Here is a 25648-nt window from a genome sequence, read left to right as displayed (position 1 = left end):
CTTTTTTTTTGGTCTGTAAGAAGTGTGGCATATATTGGGCTCTATAAAAATAAAACTACACTAAAAACGTCTATTCTAAGGAAAATATAGGTTTTTATGCAAGCATCTTAGTATTTTTATTGGTATTTCAAAACAAAAATCTCAATTACACTTATAATACATTACTTGTAAAAAACACATCAGCTACTTTAAGACTACAATTTCCTCTTAGAATGCTGAAAATAAAACCTTTCCCTACAGATCAACTTTTTTTTGGAAAGCAATGATTTTCCTCCTAATTTTTAACAGAGCATAAATTATCATCTTTGTTCATCTTATTTTTTGTGCATCAGCATTGTGACTATCAATTTCATTAGCACAACTGTGACACTGGGTAGTTAATTAACTGCTGTTCCAGAGCAATAACAGGTAACTTGCATTCTTGTATGTTAGTACTACAAAAAAGTCTCCCTCTATAGATAATTTCAATCCAGAGGAACCATAGGACATTCCACCAGTTTCACATCTTTAAAAGCTGGTTTGAGCACAAAGTTTAACTACTTAAAAGAGTAATTTACTTGTTTAGCCTTCCACAAATTACATTCCTTAGAAAGACAAATTCATGCAACATTCCTTAGGATCTACTTTGCATATGTATTTAATTCTTCATAGGGTAAACAGAATTAAAGGAGGAATGCTGAATGGTTATTTACCATCCTTTAAATGAAAACTAGTTAGTAATTAGAGTGGCTGAGAAAAAATATATTAAAAATGAGTTTTCAAAACATTTACATACAATCCTGTCAGCTCCTTCTCTTTATAACTATATATGATTATGTTAATGATCTTTGTAGGATTCCTAAAATTGAACAAAGTATTTAAATTGAATAGCATCTTGCATGTGAACAGTTCAATAAAACTTTACAAAGATTAATTTATGCTCCCTACACACCTGTGAGGTAGGTAAGCACATCCACTTCATGAAAATGTACCCATTTCATAGATGAGGAAATGGAGGCAAAGATTAAGCAACTGGTCTAAAGTTACACAGGAGGTATGTGACAGTTGGGAACAGAACCCTAACCTATCAACTCTAGCCCTGTGCTTTAACCACTGAATCATGCTTTTCTACAGCAGCACAGAACTGATCATTGAATTGTAATAAAACCTAGAGACGGAAAAGACATCACTCTGTTATATCACCTAATGGATCTACCTGCCAGTGCAGAACTGCTCTCTACAGCATATTTTCCAATCTGCTATTATAAAATATATTGAAGGGAAAAATCTTGCACTGTCAGGGAATTATCTAGATCAGGGGTGGCCAACCTGAGCCTGAGAAGGAGCCATAATTTACCAATGAACATTGCCACAGAGCCACAGTAATATGTCAGCAGCCTCCATCCGCTGCCCACCCCCCCTCAGTGCTTCCCACCCACCAGCAGCCCTGCCAATCAGCGCCTCCCCATCCCTCCCCACGCCTCCCGCCCGCTGCAATCAGCTGTTTTGCCATGCGCAGGAGGCTCTGGGGGGGAGAACTGAGGGCATAGCATGCTTGGGGGAAGGGGCAGGGACCTTGGGAGAAGGGGTGGAGTGGTGGCAGGACCTGGGGCAGAGCAGGAGGTTGAGCAGTGAGCACCCCACAGCACATTGGAAAGTTAGCATCTGTAGCTCCAGCCTCGGAGTCAGCTCCTATGCAAGGAACCTCTGAAGAGCCACGCGTGGCTCCAGAGCCACAGGTGGGCCACCCCTATCTAGATTATCTGACAGGTCATATCCATCTTTACAATAATGGTCAGCAAGATGGGAATTAAGTTCTATTTTTGAACAACATGTAAATTAACATTTTTTAAAAACATCATATAAAAATCTGAAAGTCCCTGCACTCAAATCTGAGCTCAACTGTATAAGCCACCTTTTATATCAGACTGTCAAAATAGTTACAAGTCTTAATCTTTTAAAATATACATCTAACTCAGTACCTTTAAGCTATTACAATCTTACATTATGCAGCAGTTTTCCACTGAGCAAAGTAATATTTGGGAGAAGCAAAACAAGCTGATAGTTAATCTTTATGCTTCTATTACACTTTACCCTACAAATGTCTGTTACATAATTACTAGTGTAAATTTGTTACTACTGTAGCTCCCTTGGTTCTTGAAGTAAAGACAGCCACACATTCCTGGCAGCATGTTCAAGAGTAAAGGTATTACTCTTGGTGTCCTAGCTAAATCACAACTGGACAATTGTTTTCCACCTAGGTAAAATTCCCTTGTAATTCAATCTTTGTCCTGAATAGTTGTGTTGTATTGCTGGGGGCTGTTTAATGGCTGCTACCTTCAATATTAGAATAATAATGTGTGATTGTGTGTGCGCGCACACACACACACAAATCTAGTTAATGGGGTGATTTGGGATCTTTAGATGAAAGGTGCTAAATAAAATGTAAGTAATGATTTTAATGCTGAGCAGCAAGACCTTACAACTGGCCTGTGTGAAAGGGAGAAAGATTAATTTATTCCTTATGGTCCTTTTTTCTCTCTCAACCAATGCTCAAGAAAAGCACCATCTAACACCAAATTGACATCAAGAGACTAAATCCTCTATCCATCCATCCACAGAACAAGTAAAGCAGGAGCAGCAGCAATGCAACCTTTCCCACTACCTCAATATACCTCAACTCTAATCTGAAAGGAGGTTTGAGAGGTTAGTTGAGTCTCCAGACCCATTTAAAGCCTGACCTTGATGCAGAACTGTCAGCAAAGGTACCAGTGGTGCCAAAGTGATATTGATTCTGTGACATACATACAGCATCAGTTCACTAGGAATTGGTCTTGGAATCAGCACTTCATTTCACTGAGGCCAGTGAAAAATCATAACATGGCAACAGTTTTAAATGGTTAATACAGACTAAACATGCATCAGTGACCTAGAAGTTCTGCAACTTATTACCAATCCACTAAACCAACCATTTGCTCCCCATACCCAGTTTAGTCCTTTTCTTTATTTTTGCTATCTGGGCAGCACAGTTTTTATTATACAGAACTCGATCAATAAGTGACAAAGCTATTTTAAAGTAAATTAACAAAAAACACTAAGGGGAACATACATAACCTTTCTTCTTGTATGGTATAAAATATATCAAATTCAAGTATCCAAAATAAATCAAACAACATATTTTAATACAATAAAAGGGCTCTGTTCACTATTATTTTACTAAACAAATTAAAGACTTGATCCTGCAGCCCTTAAACTCTGCAATTAGTTCCACAGAGTTTAGAGGAAATACTCATCTGAATAAGGACTGCAAAAAAAATCTTTAATAATCATTCTGGGTTGGGAGAAGAAAAGGGATTGATAGAGATTTATCTGCTGGCTAGTCATCACTCTCTGTTCCACTATCTTCTGAGGATTCTTCCATTTCTTCTGTTATCAATGCAGCAGAATGATGTGCTTTTTGTGTACCTACAATAATGAAGGGGGAAATTGTAGTAAATCATCATGTAAAACAAAAAAAAATAGATTATAATATATTTTGATTAAGTAGTATGAAAAAATGTACTGTGGACTTGTAGTTAAAAATAAAGCACACACTGGAGAAAAAAGAAACTGATGAAAGAAAATCATTCATGCAGGAACTGGTGCTCTGTTAAGGATGCTGCATTCAGGATTAGAAGCAAGACTCATTTCTCTAAACCAATTCAAAAGAGCCTGAACTTACCTGGTTTTGGGAGGTTGTGTGTAAATAACTATTTGATCTAGATGCTTAACAGGGGAAAGAATATGTTATACATCAAAAGTGAAATTAATATCCATTAAACTTGTACTTTAGGAGACAGAAAATAGAATTAAATTATTTGGCTGTGATACAAGCTTAAAAGAATGTTTTCCTAACCAGCTCTGTGAACTTTGAGCAATAAGGTGAAAGAGGGGTCCACTTTCTTATGGATTTAGAACAGTGGGCAAACTACGGCCTATGGGACGGTCCTTCCCAGTCCCTGAGCTCCCAGCCGGGGAGGCTAGCCCCTGGTCCCTCCCCTGCTGTTCCCCCTCCCACATGGCCTGAGTCCGCCGCGCCACCAGCACTCTGGCTCGCCATTCCTGCCGGGCAGCATGGGAGGCGTGGCTGGCTCTGGCCGGGCGGCGGGGCTGCGAGCTCCTGCTGCTCTGAGCAGCATGGAAAGGGGGCGGGGAGGGTTGGATAAGGAGCAGGGGGTTGTGGGGGCAGTCAGGGGACAAGGGAGCAGGGGGCGGTTGGATAGGCGTGGGAGTCCTGGGGGAGCTGTCAGTGGGCAGCGGTGTGGATAGGGTAGGAGCAGTCAGGGGACAGGGAGCAGGAGGGGTTGGATAGGGGGTGAGGTCCTGGGGGGCGGTTAGGGACGGGGGTGTGGATAGGGGTCAGAGCAGTCAGGGGACAGGGAGCGGGGAAGGTTGGATGGGGTGGAGGTTTGGGGTGGGGTCAGGGGATGGAGGGCTTGGATAGGCTTGGCAGCCCTCGGGGGCCTGTCTGGGGATTGGGCTGTGGACAGGGGTCGAGGCAGTCAGGGGACAGGGTGCAGGGGGAGTTGGATAGGGGATGGGGTCCCAGGAGGGGTTGGATGGGTCGGGGGTTCTGAGCGGGGCGGGAAGGGGCGGAGGCCAGGCTGTTTGGGGAGGCACAACCTTCCCTACCCAGCCGTCCATACAGTATCGCAACACCGATGTGGCCCTCAGGCCAAAAAGTTTGCGCACCCCTGATCTTGTGTATGCCTGTTTAAAACAGGGTAAGTAAATGTCCTTCACACATCAGGACAGAGTGAAATTAACCCTTTCCTCTTCAAAGAAATTAAAGTAAGAGACTGATATTTTGACTCCTAAAGGAGAGAGACTTTTGGTAGGGAATAAGTTTGTTCTGCATAATTACAGTTTCAATATAAAAGCTTGTTTTAATTCCTCATTTTCTTGAGTTTAATCAATAAATTTTCAACCTGAATAAATGCTTTTGGGTATTTGCCAAGTAACCAAGTATATCAAAGGTCTTTGAAAAAAAACTTCAAACCTATCTATCACTGCTTAATGTTGGATAGTGAGAGAGTTTAACTCTTTAGGTCTTTGAGATCAGTATCTATACAACAGAATCCTACTAGTCCAGATTGCTTGAGCAATATGAGCAGGAACAAATGAGTACTGAATGATCTTTTAAAAAGTTACTCTAAAAAACATTGTCTAAACTGCAATGTACATGACCAAAATTAACGATATACAGGCAAAAAAAAAAAAATCTCCAGTTAGCAAAAGGTTTTTGATAAACACTAACGTTTCTAGCAGTGAGAACTACCTATTCTCAGGTAAACAGCAGTATGTAAACTTAAATTAGATAACATCAATGACTTAATAGTTTGTTAACAAACTTATGTTAACACCGATAATTGTTAATGTCTTACCAACAGGAAAGGGGCTTTTATCTTCAAAATCTTCCCAGTGTTCAAAATCAAAAGACACATTAGGATTCTGTTAACAGAAATACAATGGCTAACTATATATATTTCAATACATAATGTTAATACTTTAAGAATAAATACATATTTTAATTGCTATTTATAATTCACCTTATGCTTTAGTAGACGGCACCAAAATTCCTTCTTGTCTTTTGCAAGGATAAGAACAGGTTCTTCATTCTTAATCACACAAACAGACTTTCCTTTAAGTATGTTTGCATGCAACTCCATGTCAGCCACATAAAATTTGTCTCCTGAAAAAGCACTGTATTTGTTTAAACAAAATTGTTAGCTTTTTTTGGCAAATGAAATGGAAGCTGGTAAGACATTTTTCTATGTATAACATATTTTGAACCTACCTGAAAACAACCTTATCTCCAAAAAATTCACATTTATAGTCACGTATATTTCTTATTTTTATCTTCATGGTAACAATATCTTCCTTTTGAAACCATTTTATTTCTGGATAGAAACTAAAATTTTAAAAAGACTAGTTAAATTGAACTTATTTAAATTTAAAATATGAACACATACAAAAGTTCTAGGCATACTAACAATAACTGAACTCATGATCAATAGGAATATCACGCATCATAATAAAAGAATAGAAAGAAAGGTTAACATACCACCTAATAAGTATAACAATTAAATATACCCTGCCACTTTACTCAAAACCCCATTTCAAACCCTCTCCTCCAGAAAAAGATGGTTACTTTACTTATGTAACTGATTCTCCAAGATGTTCTGTGCATGTGGATCCCACTGTGCAACCTTTGCACAGGAGACCAGAAAGTTTTATCTAGCAGTGTCTATTAGGACCGTGCATGTGCCATGCATGCCCCCAGATTTCATCTCCCAAGGACAAAAAGGGCAGAATGACCCCACCCACTACCCAGATGGGAAGACTCTTAGGTGTGGGAATGGACGGTCATTTGTGGGATCCACATGCACAGAAAATCTTGAAGAAACACAGTTAGTATAAGGTAACCAACTGTCCTTTCTTCTGAGTCTCTGCGCATATGGCTCCCACTCACAGTGATTAGCCACAGTTTTATCTATCTGGAAGTGGAAGCTTAGAGATCATCTGAATAAGGACTGAGAACCACCCTGCCAACCTGGGCAATTACCCTTGATGCTACCACCTGTGAGTAACGTTTGGCAAATGTATGGACCGAAGAACACACTGCTGTTTTACAGATTTTCGTTACTGAAACATGCTGCTAGGACTACAAGATCCTGGTTGTTTGCACTGGAAGATCTAGTTAATTAAACGGACACAATGTCCTGATATAGTCAACGATCCGTTTGGACAATCTCTGAGTTGAGATCAGTCTCCCTTTGGTCTTGCTACCACAAGCCACCTGTGGATGATCATCAAAAAGATCTTATTCTATTTACATAATACAAAAGAACTGTCCTGGCATCCAGGGTCTTAACACTACTCTGTCTGCATGAAGAATTTGACATGAGAGCTTGAATTTCACTTTCTGAACTTACATAATTCCTACTAGGAATGCCCTGATCGATAAATGATAGCAGCAGTAGACACAAGAAACACAACTGACAGGGCCACAGTAGCATTACAAGGATAATTTGAGCCTTGTCCTGCCTCACCTTCCATAATACTCTGGGAATTTATTATTGCTCAAGTACCATCAGACTGAAAAAAGCTAAGTGAGCTCCCCAAACCTTCTTTCAGGTGTTGGTAATTGCTGTCTTGGCAGACATCTGATTATTAAATGGAATTCCCTGACATACATTGCTGGAGTTTAGCCATTAATGAAGAGACAAAACAATCTCCTAAGGGATTCTTACCTGTTTTCCCCATGCAGTGAATGCTTGAGTGATATACTGATTTGATCCATGACTGTAGGGACTTAGTCTGAACCTTGCAAATAGCATCATGTAAGTTAACAATGTCATGTGGCCTAACAGCCAAAGACAGAGCCTTACTGAGTTTTGAGGGCTAGCTTGAATCTGTGGGATCAACTGAAGGAGGAGGACTCCAGAGTAGAGAGAGAGTAGACATGATCCCAGTGTCACAGCAAAATGTAAGGTAGAACAGATTATTTAGTGCAAGTAGTTAGCATATATTGTAAGGGACCATTTAAGGTAGAATGGCCCGTTAACACTGAAAAAGCTAAACACTACTAAGTATTTATAGAAATTATCTTAAACTCAGTTAAAGAGATGTAGGTGGGACATTCAGTTGTTCCACCTCTCTGCCAAAGGGCAGTCAGAAGGAACTGGGGAGTGGACAGGGTTGCTCCACTCTTTATGCCCTCAGGAGTGGAAATGCAGGTGCATGTCCCCTAGTTGTCACTGCTGAAGAAAACTTTCCAGACTCTTGTGCAGAATGCATATGCACACCAAGAGTGGGATCTACATGCACAGAGACTTGAAAAATGTGCCCTAGCAAATAAAGTCTTTTTCAGTGTGATGCAGAGGCAGGCTTTTTTGTACTTAGAGTGAGGCAGCAAGCTGCAAAGTCAAAGTGATTTCAAGAAAGAATGCCTTACCAACCTCCCATTATAGCGAAGGAGGACAGTCAAGATCATGCACCTCTGCTGATCTCACCATCATGTGACAGGTGGGGGGAGTCAATATTTCATGTAGGCTGGTCCCAGAACATTTAGGGCTTTGTAGGTAAAAACCTTAAACCCCTCCAAGAAGAGGAAAGGCAGCCAGTGCAGACCAGGGAGCAGTGTGGGCATGCACTCCCAGTGAGGTACACCTTTTACTAAGTAGGCTGCTATATTCTGCACCACCTTCAGTATCCAAATGAATTTACAGTGTAGACTGTACTGCAATAATCTAATTTTAAGGTAACAAAGGCATGAACAAACAGCAGCAGAGTCCACATCTGAAAGGCAAGGTCATGTAACTTCTTCGCCAGGAACAGATGGAAAATGCATATTCCCGATCTTGTAAAGTGCTTATCTAACAAGAGCCACTGATTCAAAACTACCCCAAAGTTGTGAACCTGGGTAATGAATGACAGACAAACCCTATTAATCAGTGGGACTAACTACAATCTCCTCAGGCTGCTTCTCCCAACCTATTGTCAAAGACTGTTGACGCTCATCTGTCCCTGACTGCTACCCCATGCTGCTCATCCATGTGGGCAGTAACGAAACTGCCAGGTCCGACCCAAGCAGGTCAGTAGTGACAACAGGGCTTTGGGTGTGAAGGGGAAGGAATCAGGGGTGCAGGTGGTGTTTCTGGTCATCCTCCTGGCTGAGGATAAGGGCCTAGGTAGGGATAAACACAGCCTGACGATGAATGCATGGCTCTGCAGATGATGTTGATGTGAAGGCTTTGGCTTCCTCAACTATGGGATGCTTCTCTGGGAAGGAAGACAGCTAGGAAAAGATAATCCCACTTACCCAACAAGGAGAAAGGCAGCTCCGTACACCACCTTACCAACCTGGTGAGGAAGACTTTAAATTAGGTTCAAAAAGGGAAGGTGACAAAAGCCCACAAGTAGGCATAAAAAAGGTGATGATAACATAGGGGTAAACGTTGGGGGGTGGGAAATGAAAATTACAATGGGACACAGGAGCAACAAGAGGGATAACAGTGGGGAAAACCTGTTCAACATCTTAGATGTCTATACATAAATGAGGGGAGTATGGAGAACAAACAAGAAGAACTGGAAGTATTAGTACATACGCTAAATTATTATTTAATTGGTATCTTTGAGACTTGGTGGGATAAATCTCATGACTTGGAATATTTGTATAGAGAGGTATATGCTGGTTCAGAAAGGACACGCAGGGTAAAAAGGGAGGAGGTTTTGCAGTACACATCAAAAATATATACACTTGTTCTGAGGCCCAGAAGATAGTGAGAGGCAGACCAGCTGAAAGTCTCTGGGTGAAGGGAAAAGGGAAAAAAACAGGGCTGGCATCAGGGCAGGGGTCCTATTATGGAAAAATCAAATCAGGAAGAGATAGATGAGGCACTTCTATAACGAATATCCAAAACACAAGACCTGGTAGTAATGGAGGATTTTAACTAACCAGACATCTGTTGGAAATGTACTACGGCAAAATGCAAAATGTCCAACAAGTTCTTGGAATGTACTGGGGATAACTTTTTATTTCAGAAGGTGGGGGACGTAATGAGTGGGACAGCCATTTTAGACTTGATTCTAACTAACAGGGAGGAACTGGTTGCAAATCTGAAGGTTGAAGGCAATTTGAGTGAAAGTTATGATGAAATAATAGATCTAATGATTCTAAGGAAAGGAAGGAGTGAGAGCAGCAGAATAAGAACAATGAACTTCAAAAGAGCAAACATTAACAAATTCAGAGAACTGGTAGGTAACATTACATGGGGAAAAAAAATTTAAGGGATAACGGAGAACTGGCAGTTTCTCAAAGAGACAATATTAAAGGTGTAACAGCCAACTATCCCGACGCAAAGGAAAAGTTAGAAGAATAGTAAAAGGCCAGTATGGCTCCATTAGGAGCTCTTTAATGACCTAAAAATCAGATAGGAATCCTACAAAAAGTGGAAACACTGACAAACTGTTAAGGAGGAGTACAAAAGAATAGCAGAAGCATGTAGGGACAAAATCAGAAAAATTAAGGCATAAAATGAGTCCCACATAACAAGGAACATAAAAGCAACAAGAAAAAGTTTATGAATATGTTATGATCAATAAAAAGACGAAGGAAACTGTATGTCTGTCTACCTAGTGTGGAAGGAGAGCTAATAATTAACATAAACAAGGTTGAGATGTTTAATGTCTATTTTGCTTCAGTGTCCACTAAAAAGGTTAACTGTGACCAGATATTTAATACAATCATTATTAACAGGTTAAAGTATATTTTGATAAGTTAGATGTACTCAAATCATCAGGGCCTGATGAAATATACCCTATGATACATAAAAAAATAGTTGAAGCAATCTCAGAATCATGTGAGAACTCATGGACAATGGGTGAGGTCCCAGAAGACTGGAGAAGGGCAAACATAGTAACTGTCTTCTAAAAGGTTTCAGAGTAGCAGCTGTGTTAGTCTGTATTCGCAAAAAGAAAAGGAGTACTTGTGGCACATTAGAGACTAACAAATTTATTTGAGCATAAGCTTTCGTGCGCTACAGCTCACTTCATCAGATGCATTTTCCACTGAATCTTTTAAAAGGGGAGCAAGAGAACCCAGGGAAACATAGACCAGTCAGCCTAACTTCAATACCTGGGAAGATATTGGAACAAATTATTAAGCAAATAATTTGTAAGCACCTAAGGATAATAGTGTAATCCTTAGTAGCTAGCATGGATGTGTCAAGAACAAATCATGCCAAACCAATCTAATTTCCTTCTTTGACAGCATTACTGGTCTAGTGGATAGAGGGAAAGCAGACGATGTGACAGATCTTAATTTTAGTAAGGCTTTTGACAGTGTCACATGACATTCTCATAAGCAAACTGGAAAAATGTGGTCTAGATGAAATTACTATAAAAGTAGGTGCAAAACTAGTTGAAAGGCCATACTCAAAGAGTAGGTTTCAGAGTAGCAGCCATGTTAGTCTGTATCTGCAAAAAGAAAAGGAGTACTTGTGGTACCTTAGAGACTAACAAATTTATTTGAGCATAAGCTTTCGTGAGCTACAGCTCACTTCATCGGATGCATTCAGTGGAAAATACAGTGGGGAGATTTATATACACAGAAAACATGAAATTGGTAACACCCACTGTTTCATGTTCTCTATGTATATAAATCTCCCCACTGTATTTTCCACTGAATGCATCCGATGAAGTGAGCTATAGCTCATGAAAGCTTATGCTCAAATAAAATTGTTTGTCTCTAAGGTGCCACAAGTACTCAAAAAGTAGTTATAAATGGTTTGCTGTCAAACTGGAAGGGCAAATGTAGTGGGACCCTGCAGGGGTCAGCTCTGGCTCCAGTACTATTCAATATTTTCATTAATGACTTTGATAATGGAGTGGAGAGTATATTTATAAAATATGCAGATCACACCAAACTGGGAGGGACTGCAAGCACTCTGGATGACAGAATTAGAATTCAAAGTGACCTTGACAAATTGAAGAATTGGTCTGAAATGATGACATTCAATCAAAATAAGTACACTTAGGAAGAAAAATATCATATGCACAACTGGGCAAGGGATAGCTCAGTGGTTTGAGCATTGGCCTGCTAAACCCAGGGTTGCGAGTTCAATCTTTGAGAGGGCCATTTATGGATCTAGGGCAAAAATAAGGGACGGTACTTGGTCCTGCTGTGAAGGCAGGGGACTGGACTTGATGACATTGAAAGGTCCCTTCCAGTTCTATGAGATAGGTATAGCTCCATATTAAAACTACGAAATAGGGAATAACTGGCTAGGTGGTAGTACTGCTGAAAAGGATTTGCAGGTTTTAGCGGATCACAAATTCAGTATGAGCCAACAATGTGATGCAATTATGAAAAAGGTTAATATCATTTTAGGACATAATAAAAGTAGTGACATATGTAAGATCTGGAAGGTAACTGTTCCGCTGTACTCAGCAGTGGCCTCAGCTTCAGTACTGTGTCCAATTCTGGGCACCACACTAAGGATAAAGTGGAGAGAGTTCAGAGGACAGCAACAAAAATGATACAAGGTTTAAAAAACCTTACCTATGAGGAAAGGTTAAAAATACTGGGTATGTTTAGTCTTGAGAAAAGACGACTGTGGGGGACTTGATAACAGTCTTCATATATGTTAAGAGATGTTATAAAACAGGCTGATGATCAAATGTTCTATGTCCACCAAAGGTAGGACAAGTGTTAACAGGCTTAATCTGCAGCAACGAACAGAGATTAGATATTTGGAAAAGCTTTCTAACTATAACTATAGTTAAGTACTGGAATAGGCTTCCAAGGGAGGTTTTGGAATCCCCGTCATTGGGGGCTTTTAACAACAGGTTGGCAAATGCCTATCAGGGATGGCCTAAGTAAACTTGGTCCTCCCAAAGCACGGAGAGCTGGACTAGATGACCTACTGTGGTCCCCTCCCCGCCCTTAATTTCTATGGTTTTATGATCATTTCGGTCATGTATGGATTGAGCTTCAGCCAGCTACCTGTCATCCACTCCCCAATCTCCACTAGACACAGGCAAAGGCCCTTAACTGCAATGTCAGAGTGAGACCAGAGTGAGACAAAGTTTGATGTGGTCTGAAAATGTCATGCTTCCATTTCTTATCACTGACTTTCACCAATAACGTCACATCACGCTGAATAAGAATGACAATAGCACCCTGCAATATGACACTCCAGAGTTTGTACAGAAGAGCAGCTATTTTCCCCAACTAACCACTAAGATGTTTCTGAGAGAAAAAGAAGCCACTGAAGGAGAAACCCATCAACTCTCACTGAAGTCTGCAAACCAGTCAAAAACACCTCATGATCAATTATACTTGCTGGCTTTCAACTGTCAGGAAGAATAAGGGTCCAAGGCACAGGCTGTGGCACAAGCTTTTCTCAGCAGCTACAGTATCTCAAAGAGCGACTTTGACTCAAACTGACAAAAGATTTAGAATTCATGCCCCCAGGATCTTGCTCTGTCTGCATGAAAGTACACAGCTCAAACTATACCTGATCAATCTTTTCCACAAAGCATCACATAATTATCTCGTAATGAGAGGTACACAAACCAGCAGCAAAATTTGAATGAACTAGACTATCCACAATGTGAGTATTTTTTGATGTCTGAGTTTTGCCTATGCAATCATAGAAAAAAAGGACCTCCTCTTTGCCTCTCTCACCTAGCCAAAGTATCAGAATTTTAAAATCTTTCTTCTGCATCCAACCAGCTTTGGCACAAGATTACAGTAATTATTTTGTATATATTCAAGGAAAGGGGTCTTATTCTATGGACTCTAAATTGCTATGCTCATTTATAGTGTTGAAAAAATTTCAGTTATGTTTCTGAAAGAATCCTTTTAGGGAAAATAAACAAATTCATCTAATTAGAAACAAATAATGAATGGGGAAGGACTGGGTTGACAGCTCAGAGGATTTCTGATGGGAGAAAGTCTTTAATATCCAGGTTGACCATTCAAATCCAGCCCAGGCTCGCTGTGACCAAAGCTGATACTATCTTATGAGGCTCGCTGTGACCAAAGCTGATACTATCTTATGACTGTTTGCTGACTGATGTGAAATGAACATTTGTTTCAATCCACTTCCTAGTGTGGAGACATTACATTACAAATATCACCACATAACTGGCATCCTTATTGGCAGTCTCAGAACATAAATCAAAATCTGAATGGGCAAGGAGAACATGGTAAACTTACACCCTTAGTCGTTCAGGGTTGTGGCATATTGCTGAAAGCAGAGAGGAGTAACTAGAACTACCACTGTATTGTACCTGTTGTGTGGGTAAATTGAAGATTTCAATAATCAGGATTGTCAAATCTCACACCTTTCAGGAGCACTAAGTTCACATTAAAAACTGAAAGATGAAGCAGATAACACATTTTCTCACTACAAAAAGTTTGCATTAATACAAATTTAAATTCCAGTACCATTTACGATGATGCTGTGTAGATTCTTCTGCTTTAAGTTCAGATATAGCATCTAAATTAAAAACGATATATTTTATTCAGCATGTAGTATTAATTTACTCCACCAAAGTTATCTATATCATGTAAATTTCATCGTTGAAATCTGTTCCAAGGTGAAGAAGAGAGAATTCAATGGTATCCAAGTTAGGATTATCAAATATTTATTTTCTTTCAGACTGGTTATTACTATTTTGGGATGTTTTTAAATCCATTTACATGCAAACTACGACGAATCACTAATTAAAAATGAAACCATTGCATTTTGCATAAAAAGGTACCAAAATCAGACCCAGCACTATTGGACAAAAGGCTATGAAAGAAGAAAAATGCACCATGCAGCCATAAAGATATTAAAACAATCTAGAACAGTACACAGCCCTGTACTGAATTTAACTCTTCAAATTATGGGATTTAGTAATTTGAAAAGAGGTCACACATGGCTTGTAAAACAGCACAGAACAAATTCATAGTGCTACTAATATAAACAGAAGAGGAAAATGTACCCAACCTTATCTGAAAATTTCCTTCCTTTTAGTAATAAAGAATACTTATGATGGGTACTTCAGCGTGGTTGCATTTTGGAAGCAGAACCAAGTAATTGGCTGCAGGAGAATATTCTGATCCCTGAAGTACATGCCAGTTGAGACAACTTCCATACACAGGATAATTTCATCCGATATTTCTAACTCAGTGATAGTTGACATTTTTCAAACTACAGTTAGCACAATTTCTCCAACTACAGAGGATGGGAAGAATTTTCCTTAACAAAATAAACTTCCTCTGCAGCGTGGGGCATAGGTCACTTGCTGGAGGATTCTCTGCACCTTGAAGTCTTTAAACCACGATTTGAGGACTTCAATATCTCAGACATAGGTAAGGGGTTTATTACAGGAGTGGGTGGGTAAGACTATGGCCTGCGTTGTGCAGGAAGTCAGAGTAGACAATCATAATGGCCCCTTCTGACCTTAAAGTCTATGATTCTATGTGCTTTGCACGTCAATTTCTATCTCTAGCTGATTCCATACTGTCCCCTTATTTCCAAGGTGGGCCACATTTGTGGCCCTATTATTCAAAGAAAGGTAATTATCAGGTAAACTTGGATAAATTTCCTATTGTTCATTATACTAAGGTCCACAGATCTGTTATGATGGGATTTCCACAACCGCGCGCATCCAGAGTGAGAAGCAGCAGCATTCTTTTCACTCTGGATATCCAAATATTAGGAAAATAAATACGCTCATCTTCACCTTAGTAAGGCATTATGGTTAGGGCTGTCAATTAATCGCAGTTAACTCACGCAATTAACTAAGAAAATTAATCGCACTTATAACAATAGAATATCAATAGAAATTTATTAAATATTTTGGATGTTTCTCTACATTTTTAATATTGATTTCAATTACAACACAGAATACAAAGTTCACAGTGCTCACTTTATATTATTTTTTGATTACAAATATATGCACTGTAAAAATGATAAACAAAAGAAATAGTATTTTTCATGTCACCTCATACAAATATTGAAGTGCACTCTCTTTATTGTGCAAGTGTAACTGCACTCAAAAACAAAACAAGACTGCTAGTACTCCCAAAGATTGGCTCTGATGTTTAAATTGATTTAAACTTGGGGAATAAATGCTATGCCCGTGCTGCTTCCTGCGGCTCCCATTCGCTGGGAACAACGAACCACAGGCACTGGGAGCTGAGGGCAGCCGTGCCTCCGGATGGTCAATGTAAACAAACAATCTCATGGCCCACCAGCAGATTACCCTAATGGGCCACGTGCTGCAGGTTGCCCACCAGTGGTGTAGAATATCATTTAATGTCATGTATTGGGGGTAGCTGTGTTAGTCTGTATCCACAAAAACAAGGAGTCCGGTGGCACCTTAAAGACTAACAGATTTATTTGAGCAAAAGCTTTTCGTGGGTAAAAACCTCACTTCTTCAGATGCATGAAGTGAAAGTTACAGATGCTGACATAAATACACTGACACAAGAAGAGAAGGGAGTTACCTCACAAGTGGAGAACCAGTGTTGACAGGGCCAATTCGATCAGGGTGGATGTAGTCCACTCCCAACAGTAGATGAGGTGGTGTCAATTCCAGGAGAGGCAAATCTGCTTCTGTAATGAGCCAGCGGAGGCTCTCTGTACTTGTATGAAGTGAATTGAAAAATACTATTTCTTTTATTTATCATTTTAACAGTGCATATATTTGTAACCAAAAATAATAATATAAAGTGAGCACTATGAACTTTGTGTTCTGCATTGTAACTGAAATCAACATTGAAAATGTAGAAAAACATGCAAAAATATTTACTAAATTTCAATTGGCATTCTATTGTTATAAGTGTGATTGTGATTAATTTTTGTAATCACGATTAATTTTTTTGAGTTAATCACATGTGTTAACTGCAACTGACAGCCCTAATTATTACATGTATATGTATATGTTAACCTGAATATATTGATCAACAAACCTGATGCAAATCCTCACAGGAGTAACAGGCTTCTTAGCAGGCCCAGACATGCTATCAGATGGGGGAGGGTCAGTAAGACCAATACAGAGCACTATGAAAGAACCTCTGTGGAGGGGAAAAGGTTCAAGCAAACATTTCCCTCGGGGTGGGAAGACAAAGGAAGTCAGGGTTTAAACACTGACATTCACACCACTTGCTAATCAACAAAATGAACTGACACCTTATTAAGGCAATGCTTGCTTTTGCCTTTTCGGGACTCTCTAGAGTTTGCAAGACTTATCCTTGAGCAGGCTGTGAGGGTTTCTCCCCTCTGTGAGAATGCTCATGCTCCTGATCTAACCTCCCACAATGGAGTTGCTGCTTTATGCATGTTTTGAGGACCTATACCTCTCTCCAATTCAAAACTCTATGCCGTACCAGTGCAAGGGTTGGTGGCTTACAGCTGCAGGACATAACTCTGCCTTTTAAGCCCATATCCTAGCAGAGCAAGGATTGACAACTTGTGGCTGCAGGGCATACCTTGCCTTCCGAGGCTCCTGGAAAGCCACCTATAGCACCTCTTGGACTTGGCTCAATGCTTGCAGGGCTTCACTGCTGCCTAAGTGAGGGGCAGAAGGAGCCTGCTCACACCCAAGAGGTGCTGTATCAGAGAAGCCAAAATTAGAGCCTCAATACTGCAGTAACTCCTCACCTCAGGAGAGGGAGAGAGGAGCTAGAAGTCAAAATGAAGTCTCTACTGCAAGAAAAACAAATAAAAATTAAAGTTATAAACCAAAATGATCAGGAGAAATGGAACCATCAACTTGTTCTGTCACAGGAGGCAAAACTCTGGTGGCCTGAGCTGAAGGACAGGACTTTGTCCTGGAGCCTCCAGTAACATTGGAATGCCTTTGAAATCCACAGTTGGGAGGTACTACACATTAATATTGAATGAGGAGAGCAGCTGTGCAGCAGAATTGGAAGAATCCCACATTAGTGTACATTACCAAGTAATCTACAGTATATCTACTGTATCTATTGCTTCACTGCAGCAGTTCAGAATACTAACATATTGCTAGGGACCTTTGCTTTCAGATTTTTATTTATTTTTTCTTCTGAATTTATTGGTTTATTACTACAACAAAGACTGGTGAAGATTGGTGGGAAAAAAACTTAATTTTTCTGGGCAAATATCGGGATTTATTTTGGTGGATGGAAGGATGGGGGAAAAAGTAGTCAGTAGATTAATACTTTGATTAATGGAATTAAATGTGGTTTTCTGCCGAACTAAAACAGAACTCAAAACAAAGCCACCTCTGAGTTTAAAAGAATATATCTCTGATCTCCAAATAAAACTTTTCATTTGAATAAAGAGTTTACTGTTGTAGACTTAGAAACATTAGCCTATAAATATTTACATTTAATAACTGGGCCACACCATTTGCAGCACATACACTCTACTTCATCCTTTTCTCGTTTTTCCTTTTTTGTAAACTTTCAAATATTGCCTTGTGTTCTGAAATGTATTCTGATACAGATTTTCATTTTCTTTTCATTTCAGTGTGCCAGATCTTTAAACCATTATCTGCTACCAGCTTGAAATGTGTACATGGTGGGCATGAGATTCATCAGTACGTTCAGATGAGCACCTACCTCAGAGCTTGTGTGCATACCTCTTTGTTTATTGTGTGTATCTTCTAGACTAATACATAGCCTTACTTCAACATGAGCTGTAGCTCACGAAAGCTTATGCTCAAATAAATTGGTTAGTCTCTAAGGTGCCACAAGTATTCCTTTTCTTTTTACACAGACCAATGTATCACATAATACGTGTATCTCATGAAATGTATTGGATTTTCCTAACAAGCTATTTTTATATATTTGAATGATACAAAAGTACAGTGAAAAAAATCGGAAAAACACAAATGATACTTTTTTTAAAACCTGGGACTTTTTTTTGGTAAAAAGCAGTTTAAACTGGAAATGAAGATGTTTACATATTGCATACATTTTTCAGTATGCCATAAGTTAAAGATTCAACCTTCACCTATATTTTATCTTTTCATGGAAATTTGTTTTTCAAGTTTTCACAATTTACCAAAAAATGGTAGAAATACTTACCACACTGATTATTTTCCAAAATCATTTGAGAGCTATTGCAAATGTCTGTGAAATTTTCTCCCATTAATAAGCTATGTGGACTGGCCACATCCTGTTCCGGCACACTCTGCCGGCTGTCCACATCCTGCTCCAGCACACTTCTTTTGGGTGTAAAAGAAAGCACTCTGAAAATAAGAAAAGCTTCACTATTCTGTGGCAGTTAATAGTATACTATAAGTATCTTTGATATATATTGAAAACATAGTAAAAGCTTGTTAATATGCACTTTTGACATTCTGTAAGCATCAACATAGGATTCCTGAACTTAAGGGAAATTTTCCACAGAAATTGAAGCAAACAGAAAATTAAAGAGCTTTTATTTTGGCGGCGGTGACTATACTGTATTCTGTACCATAACCATGATAGCTATCATTAACATTAGCTTGTATATGAAAGGATTGAAAGGTAGCCAACAGAGCTAGGTGGAGAATGGTAAGTCTGATTTGTAGAAGACAGATGTCAAAATCTGGTTCTGTTCCAATTTGGAATGGAAATCAAAACTTCTGAGATTCTCCATGAAATAGAATTACAGTTTCCCATCCACTTCTGCCAAGAGCCCTAGACTATAGTCTCCCATTTGCAAAGAGTCTTAGGGTCCTGGGACTCCCAAGACTTCCAGACTGAGCTCACCATCAACCCACCAGGCAAATGAATGAGGAACTGGGACTCTGGAATCTGGTATTAAAATATTAATAATCAGGAAAAAAAGACTTTAGTAGAGAAAAGCAAATTTGTTGACACTAAATTTTTTGGGTTAGTTAAGACTGAAGACTTGAAACCCAGGACAGCTCTGATCCCTCCTCTGCCTTTCTGGACAAAGATGAATTCAAATATACACTTAAGAACCTTTAGTCTGAGGGAATCAATTGTATGTTTTTATATCCAAAAGATGTGAGATCTTTTGAGAGCTTGTATTTGATAGGATTTTTCAAAATGGGTGATTGGATTAAGAAGGGATGGGATGGAGCCCTTAGCTCCTTTCATCTATTTATCCCTGGTTAAGAGAGACCATTCTCTTGAGAAGTGGGATATTGTGTCTCCTAGACTCAGACTGCCATGGTGTGCTCTTAGGGGTTTTGCTGACACCTCTGGATTTACTATCTGAGCCACAGTTTTCCTGGCCATCCTAACTTGGGAATGTCTGTGACTAGTACTTCTGGACAAAAGGAGCATTTCTACCAGTTAAGACTTCCTGTGCCTTCTCAAGGCACTTTATGGCAATAGGAAGGACTGATTTGGTATGGATGCACCATGTATCTTATCCAATTTGTCTCCAAACCAGGAGACATCTGGTTTCTCACCTGTACTGCAACTGGAGTTTCAGATGTGTTGCCCACATGCACATTTCACTAATGGTGTGTATGGAATCTATGGACTTCAGTTCAGAGTCTTTTGGCCAGCAGTGTCTGTATGGTGCTCATGTACCCCGAGAATCTTTGTGCTTAATGACAAGGGCATAAAAGGGCAGAGCATGCCCACCGCCTCTCAGTTTTGTCCCAACTGCAGAATTCTGAGTAAAGGACTCTGAGGTCGAGGAAATGGATGACTGGTTGTGGAATGTGAGTATATGGACAAAACACCTTGAACTCCTCCAGTTATTGTAGATATGTGACATCTCATTCTCTTCAAGTGAAAGGATGCAATGGCTGAGGAAGCTTAGAGTCTTCAGAAGAACATGCTACAGCACAGCCTTGCAAACACAGCACTCAGCTTGCAGGCTTCAGTAATAGCACTGTTTTGTGAACATGTGAATGGATCCTCAGGTGGCTGCTTTGCTTATGTCAGAAATATGTGTGTTCCTTAACAATACTGCTGAGGCTGCTTGAGTCCCGGTGGAGTGATCTCAGAGGGGGTGTGATCTCAGATTGGCCACTCCACAGCAAGTCCTCATGCAATCAAAAATCCAGTTCAATAGTCTCTGGATTGATATGGCTTTGCCTTCGAGCTTCTCTGTAATGGAAGCAGTCTAGGTAAAGACATGAACGGTTTTGTTTGTTCTCTGCAAACAGAATGCCTTTCCAACATCTCAATTGTGCAGAGTGGCTTCCACCTTGGAGACATGAAGTTTTAGGAAAGAACTCTGGCAGGTGGATTTGTTGGTCAAAAGAAACTCTACGACTACCTTTGGAAAGAAGTTTAGATATGCTCTTAAGGACACATTGTCTGGAGAGAAGACTGCATAAGAAGTTACTCACCTTGTGCATAACAATGGTTCTTTAAGATATGTCCCCCTATGAGTGTGCTTGCATTCCTGCGCTGCTGATCGCAGAACTTCGGTAGCAATGTCCATTAAGCCCGTACATGGGTTGTTTCTCCTCGTGCCTTGCTACAAGGCTAGTCAGCGCACATGAGCTAACACCCCTCCGTTCCTTCTCTACTGCAGAGTCAATGACAAAAACTCTGAAGTAGAGGGTAGGAAGGTGAACTGTGGAGCATCCATATGGACACACATCTCAAAGAACCATCATTATTGCACAAGGTGAGCAAATTCTTCTTCGAGCAGTATCCCTATGGGTGCTCTACTGTAGATGACACCCGAGCAATATCCCTATTAGCGGGTTGGGACTTCAGAGTCAGATCAGTTACAGATGACAATACTGTGGAGCCAAAGAGAGCATCAGAGGCAGAGTCCCCAGTGATCACATAATGTTCTGCGAAGGTGTGGACAGACGCCCATGTCGCCACTCTATAAATTTCTGAGATAGGAACTATCAGGGTTCCCCCCCACACACACACACTGAACTCTGGGGTACAGATGTGGGGACCCGTATGGAAGACCCCCTAGGCTTATATTCTACCAGCTTAGGTTAAACCTTTCCCCAGACACAAATTCTTTTCGTTGTCCTTGGATGGTATCGCTGCCACCACCAAGTGATTTACACAAAAATTCAGGGAAGGGACACTTGGAATCCCTATCCCCCACAAAGGTGACCTGGCTACCCCTTGTCAATTTATGTAGTACATACAGGCTATGTTGTCTGTTAGGCCTCTCGTGTGAGATCCTTTGATCGGGGGGAGGAAATGCACACAGGCATTCCTAACCGCCCTTAGCTCAAGGAGTTTGATGTAAAAGGATATCTCTGTATCGTGAGGTCATTTAGATGCGAACCCCACCTTATGAGCAATACATCAGTGGTGAGAACCAACAATGGGGTAGGTGGTTGTGAGAAGAGAATCCCTTTGCAAATGTTGGCTGGGTCCTTCCACTAATCTAAGGAGTTTTTGATCCTGGTGGGCGGTGACAGGGGTTTGTCTGGTCTGTCCCTCTTTGATCTGTAAACTGAGCTGAACCACATCTGGAGACATTGCACGGGAAGCCTGGCCTGATGTATTACCCTTGTGCCCGTTGCCATATGCCCCAAGAGTTGGAGGCAGTGTCTGGCTGATATTTGCAGACTGCTTTGAATGGTCTCTAGGAGTGTGGCCAGAGACAAGAATCTATGTTGAGGCAGGAGAGCTCTGGCCTATAACGAGTTGAGGTCGGTGACTATAAATTCCAGGAGTTTCATTGAGAGTTGATCTGTAGTCCCAGTTCTGTGATTTGGTGAGCCTCTTGGAGAGGCCAGGTTCTGAGGAGGCAATCATCCAGATAAGGGTAAATCATGATCCCTTGGGAGTGTAAGTGTGTGGCTACTACTGTGAGAACTGAGGAAAATACTCTCGGGGCCGATGACAGCCCGAAGGTGAATACCCTGTACTGGTAGTAGTCTTGTCCTAGAGTGGATCTGAGGAATTGTCTGTGAGTTGGTAGGACTGAAATAAGATAATGTCTTGAAGATTGTCATAAATATAAAGGGAAGGGTAAACCCCTTTAAAATCCCTCCTGGCCAGAGGAAAAATCCTGTCACCTGTAAAGGGTTAAGAAGCTAAAGGTAACCTTGCTGGCACCTGACCAAAATGACCAATTAGGAGACAAAATACTTTCAAAAGCTGGAAGGAGGGAGAGAAACAAAGGGTCTGTGTCTGTCTGTATGCTGCTTTTGCCAGGGACAGAACAGGAATGGAGTCTTAGAACTTTTAGTAAGTAATCTAGCTAGGTATGTGTTATATTATGATTTCTTTAAATGGCTGAGAAAAGAACTTTGCTGAATAGAATGACTATTCCTGTCTGTGTGTCTTTTTTGTAACTTAAGGTTTTGCCTAGAGGGATCTCTATGTTTTGAATCTAATTACCCTGTAAGGTATCTACCATCCTGATTTTACAGAGGTGATTCCTTTACTTCTATTAAAAGTCTTCTTGTAAGAAAACTGAATGCTTTTTCATTGTTCTAAGATCCAAGGGTTTGGGTCTGTGGTCACCTATGCAAATTGGTGAGGATTTTTACCAAACCTTCCCCAGGAAGCGGGGTGCAAGGGTTGGGAGGATTCTGGGGGGAAAGACGTGTCCAAACTACGTTTCCCAGTAAACCCAGATAAAGTTTGGTGGTGGCAGTGGAAATCCAAGGGTAAAATTAATTTGTACATTGGGGAAGTTTTAACCTAAGCCGGTAAAAGTAAGCTTAGGAGGTTTTCATGCAGGTCCCCACATCTGTACCCTAGAGTTCAGAGTGGGGAAGGAACCTTGACGAAGATCAAGGACCAAAAACCAGTCTCCCTGTTCCAATGCTGGAATGATTGTTGTTAGAGTGACCATCTTGAATTTTTGAGCTTTGACAAATTTGTTCAGAGCTCTGAGGTCTAGTATGGGTCTCCAACGTCCTTTCCTCTTGGTTATTAGGAAATATAGTGAGAGTAGAACCCTTTGCCTCATAGATGTTGAGGTACTGGTTCTATGGCTCCTATCTGGAGGAGACTATCTACGTCTTGTTGTAGTAAACTCTTTTGAGAAGGGTCCCTGAAGAGGGACAGGGAAGAACGTTGTGGAGAGGGCGGGAGGTAAAATGGATAGAGTGCCCATTACAAATGATCTCCATCGGTCCGATATTATGTGTTTTCAGGTGCTGCAGAACACTGCCAGCTGGTGGCAAAATGGCTGGACAGTGGTGGTCAGCCATAGCAGCTGGGGGAGTGTTCTATCAATGACTTGACCAACACATCAAAATTGGTGCTTGGACATAGATGGCTGGGACTAAGAAGACTGCAGGCTAGATGGCTTACTCCTCGAAAATTTATTTGTCTTTCTCTGTGGCTTGTAGTAATGCTGAGCTGGGTATTGGGAGGTGCATGGTTTGTGCTGGGACTGTGGACTAAATTTTCTCTTTTGTCCATCACCACAGCCATGGAGATGGACCTGGCTGCTGTGTCAGCTGTATCGAGGGCAGACTGTAATGTAGCCTTGGCCACAAACTGTCCCTGTTGGATGTTCTAACCTTAAATTAGTTGCAGTGCGACTCGGGCAGCTGCTCAATAAAACTGTTCAGTTTCTAATAGTTTAGATAGTCATATTTCACCATCAGGGCTTGGTAATTGGCAATTTGAAACTGAAGCCTGGCCGAGGAGTACGCTTCCTCCTGAAAAGGTCCAAACTCTTCCAGTCTCTACTGTAGGGAGTGGATCTCATCTGGTGTTGACGGCCGCAGGAATTAGTGTCCACCACAATGGAGGTGGATGGAGGGTGGGAGAAGAGGAATTCAGTCTCCCTCGCTGGGACATATTTTTTGCTCACCCGCTTGAAAGCAAGTAGATGCTGAAACACTGGGGTTGGCCACATGGGTTTTGCAGGGTCCAGAGTGACTTCATTAATAGGTAGGGCGATTTTTGAGGATGAGGATGAAAGGAGTATGTCAAGGAGACGATGGTGGGTGTCTCTGACTTCTTCTAGTGGTAACTGGATAGTGCATGTCACTCGCTTCAGTAGGTCGTGGAAGAGGCGAAAGTCATCAGCCAGAAATGGTGGGGGGGAAGCACGATGGCCTTATCCAGGAAGGAGGAGGATGTGATCTTCATGGTCATCTCTTCCTCAACACGACCCTCCTGTTCCTCCACATTTCTTCTGGAGGTTCTGACGCTCTGAAGGGCACGGTTGAAGGGGTGCACCCAGGGTTCCTGGGTGGGGCTAGAAGCTTGAGAAACAAGGTGGTGATATACGGCCCAAGGGTCCCTGTATAGCCACTGGGGTGGTGGTGGCACAGAGCATGGTAGTGGGTGGCTATACCAAGATGATGCTGGTGGGGCCATCTGAGGGTATGGCTCAGGGGCCCTGTTAATACTGGGCACCATAAGGAGCTTGGGAGAAGTACTTGACACCTCCTTCAGTTCTCTATCCAAGACCACACTAGAGAGTGGAGGGCACGGCAGAACAGCAGAGAAGACTCAGTGCGGAGGTCCCAGTACTGTGAAGAGGAGACTCTGGTACACGGAGATACATGGAGGCCCCTTGAGTGCCAGAATTCCAGCGGTACTGACCAACTCAGTGCCATTGGCAGTACCAGGGGGATGGGGATCTTGCCCAGACCAATCACTCTGGTGCTGGATAAGGCACTGACAACAGTACCTATGGAGAATCGTCTACCAGCAATGTCTTTTTAGTGGCCTGCTTACTCCTGTCCTTGTCCCTCAGTGCTGTTGACTCAGTGCCTGTGCCCATTGCGTTCACAGGCTTGTCAAGGGTGCCTGCTACTGTAGATTTCCATGAGCCGTACCGGGCTGAGATTGTCTTGGTGCCAATGGTACTGAGGATACTGAATGTTCTGGAGATTGTTTGCAGCTATCTCAGGGCTCACTGTGAAGACTCCTCACTCTCTTTTTCAATGATTTAGGAGTGGGGTCAGTGTCTTGTTTCTCAACCCACAGCCTTTAGATGTTGAGGACTGTGGGGAAGACTCACATCTGCCAGGTGACTCGTGTCGCGGGTCCGGAGAGCCGCCTCCATGAAGATGAACTTCTGTTTGAGCTCTTACAAGACCTGGGCTTGAGTTGCTGGCAGAGACCACACTTTCATTGAATGTGGCCTTCTCCGAGGCAGCATATGCATTGGGAGTGCTTGTCTGCGACAGGGATCATCTCTTTGCAAGAGAGGCACCTCTTGAAGCCTGGTGAACCGGACATACCCTGTTGGGGGAAGGGTCTCCAATACGG

At 41.2% G+C, this 25648-nt stretch overlaps 1 protein-coding gene across 2 annotated transcripts in view; it reads right to left on the bottom strand.

The window, feature by feature from the left end:
- Window positions 1-1469: 1469 nt before the first annotated feature.
- Window positions 1470-25648, bottom strand: part of TDRD12 (tudor domain containing 12) — a 120578-nt gene continuing 96399 nt past the window's right edge. For both annotated transcript variants that reach the window (XM_075118409.1, XM_048816635.2), the window contains exons 27-32: window positions 18593-18756; window positions 13976-14027; window positions 5816-5929; window positions 5568-5721; window positions 5403-5469; window positions 1470-3444 (exon numbers count right to left, since the gene is read on the bottom strand). In XM_075118409.1, coding sequence (XP_074974510.1) covers window positions 3356-3444; window positions 5403-5469; window positions 5568-5721; window positions 5816-5929; window positions 13976-14027; window positions 18593-18756 — 640 coding nt within the window. In that variant the 3' untranslated portion in view covers window positions 1470-3355. The remainder of the gene's footprint in view (window positions 3445-5402; window positions 5470-5567; window positions 5722-5815; window positions 5930-13975; window positions 14028-18592; window positions 18757-25648) is intronic.

Source organism: Caretta caretta, chromosome 12 (assembly GCF_965140235.1).
Source record: "Caretta caretta isolate rCarCar2 chromosome 12, rCarCar1.hap1, whole genome shotgun sequence".
Lineage (NCBI taxonomy): Eukaryota > Metazoa > Chordata > Testudines > Cheloniidae > Caretta > Caretta caretta.
This window is presented reverse-complemented; position numbering and strand designations above follow the sequence as displayed.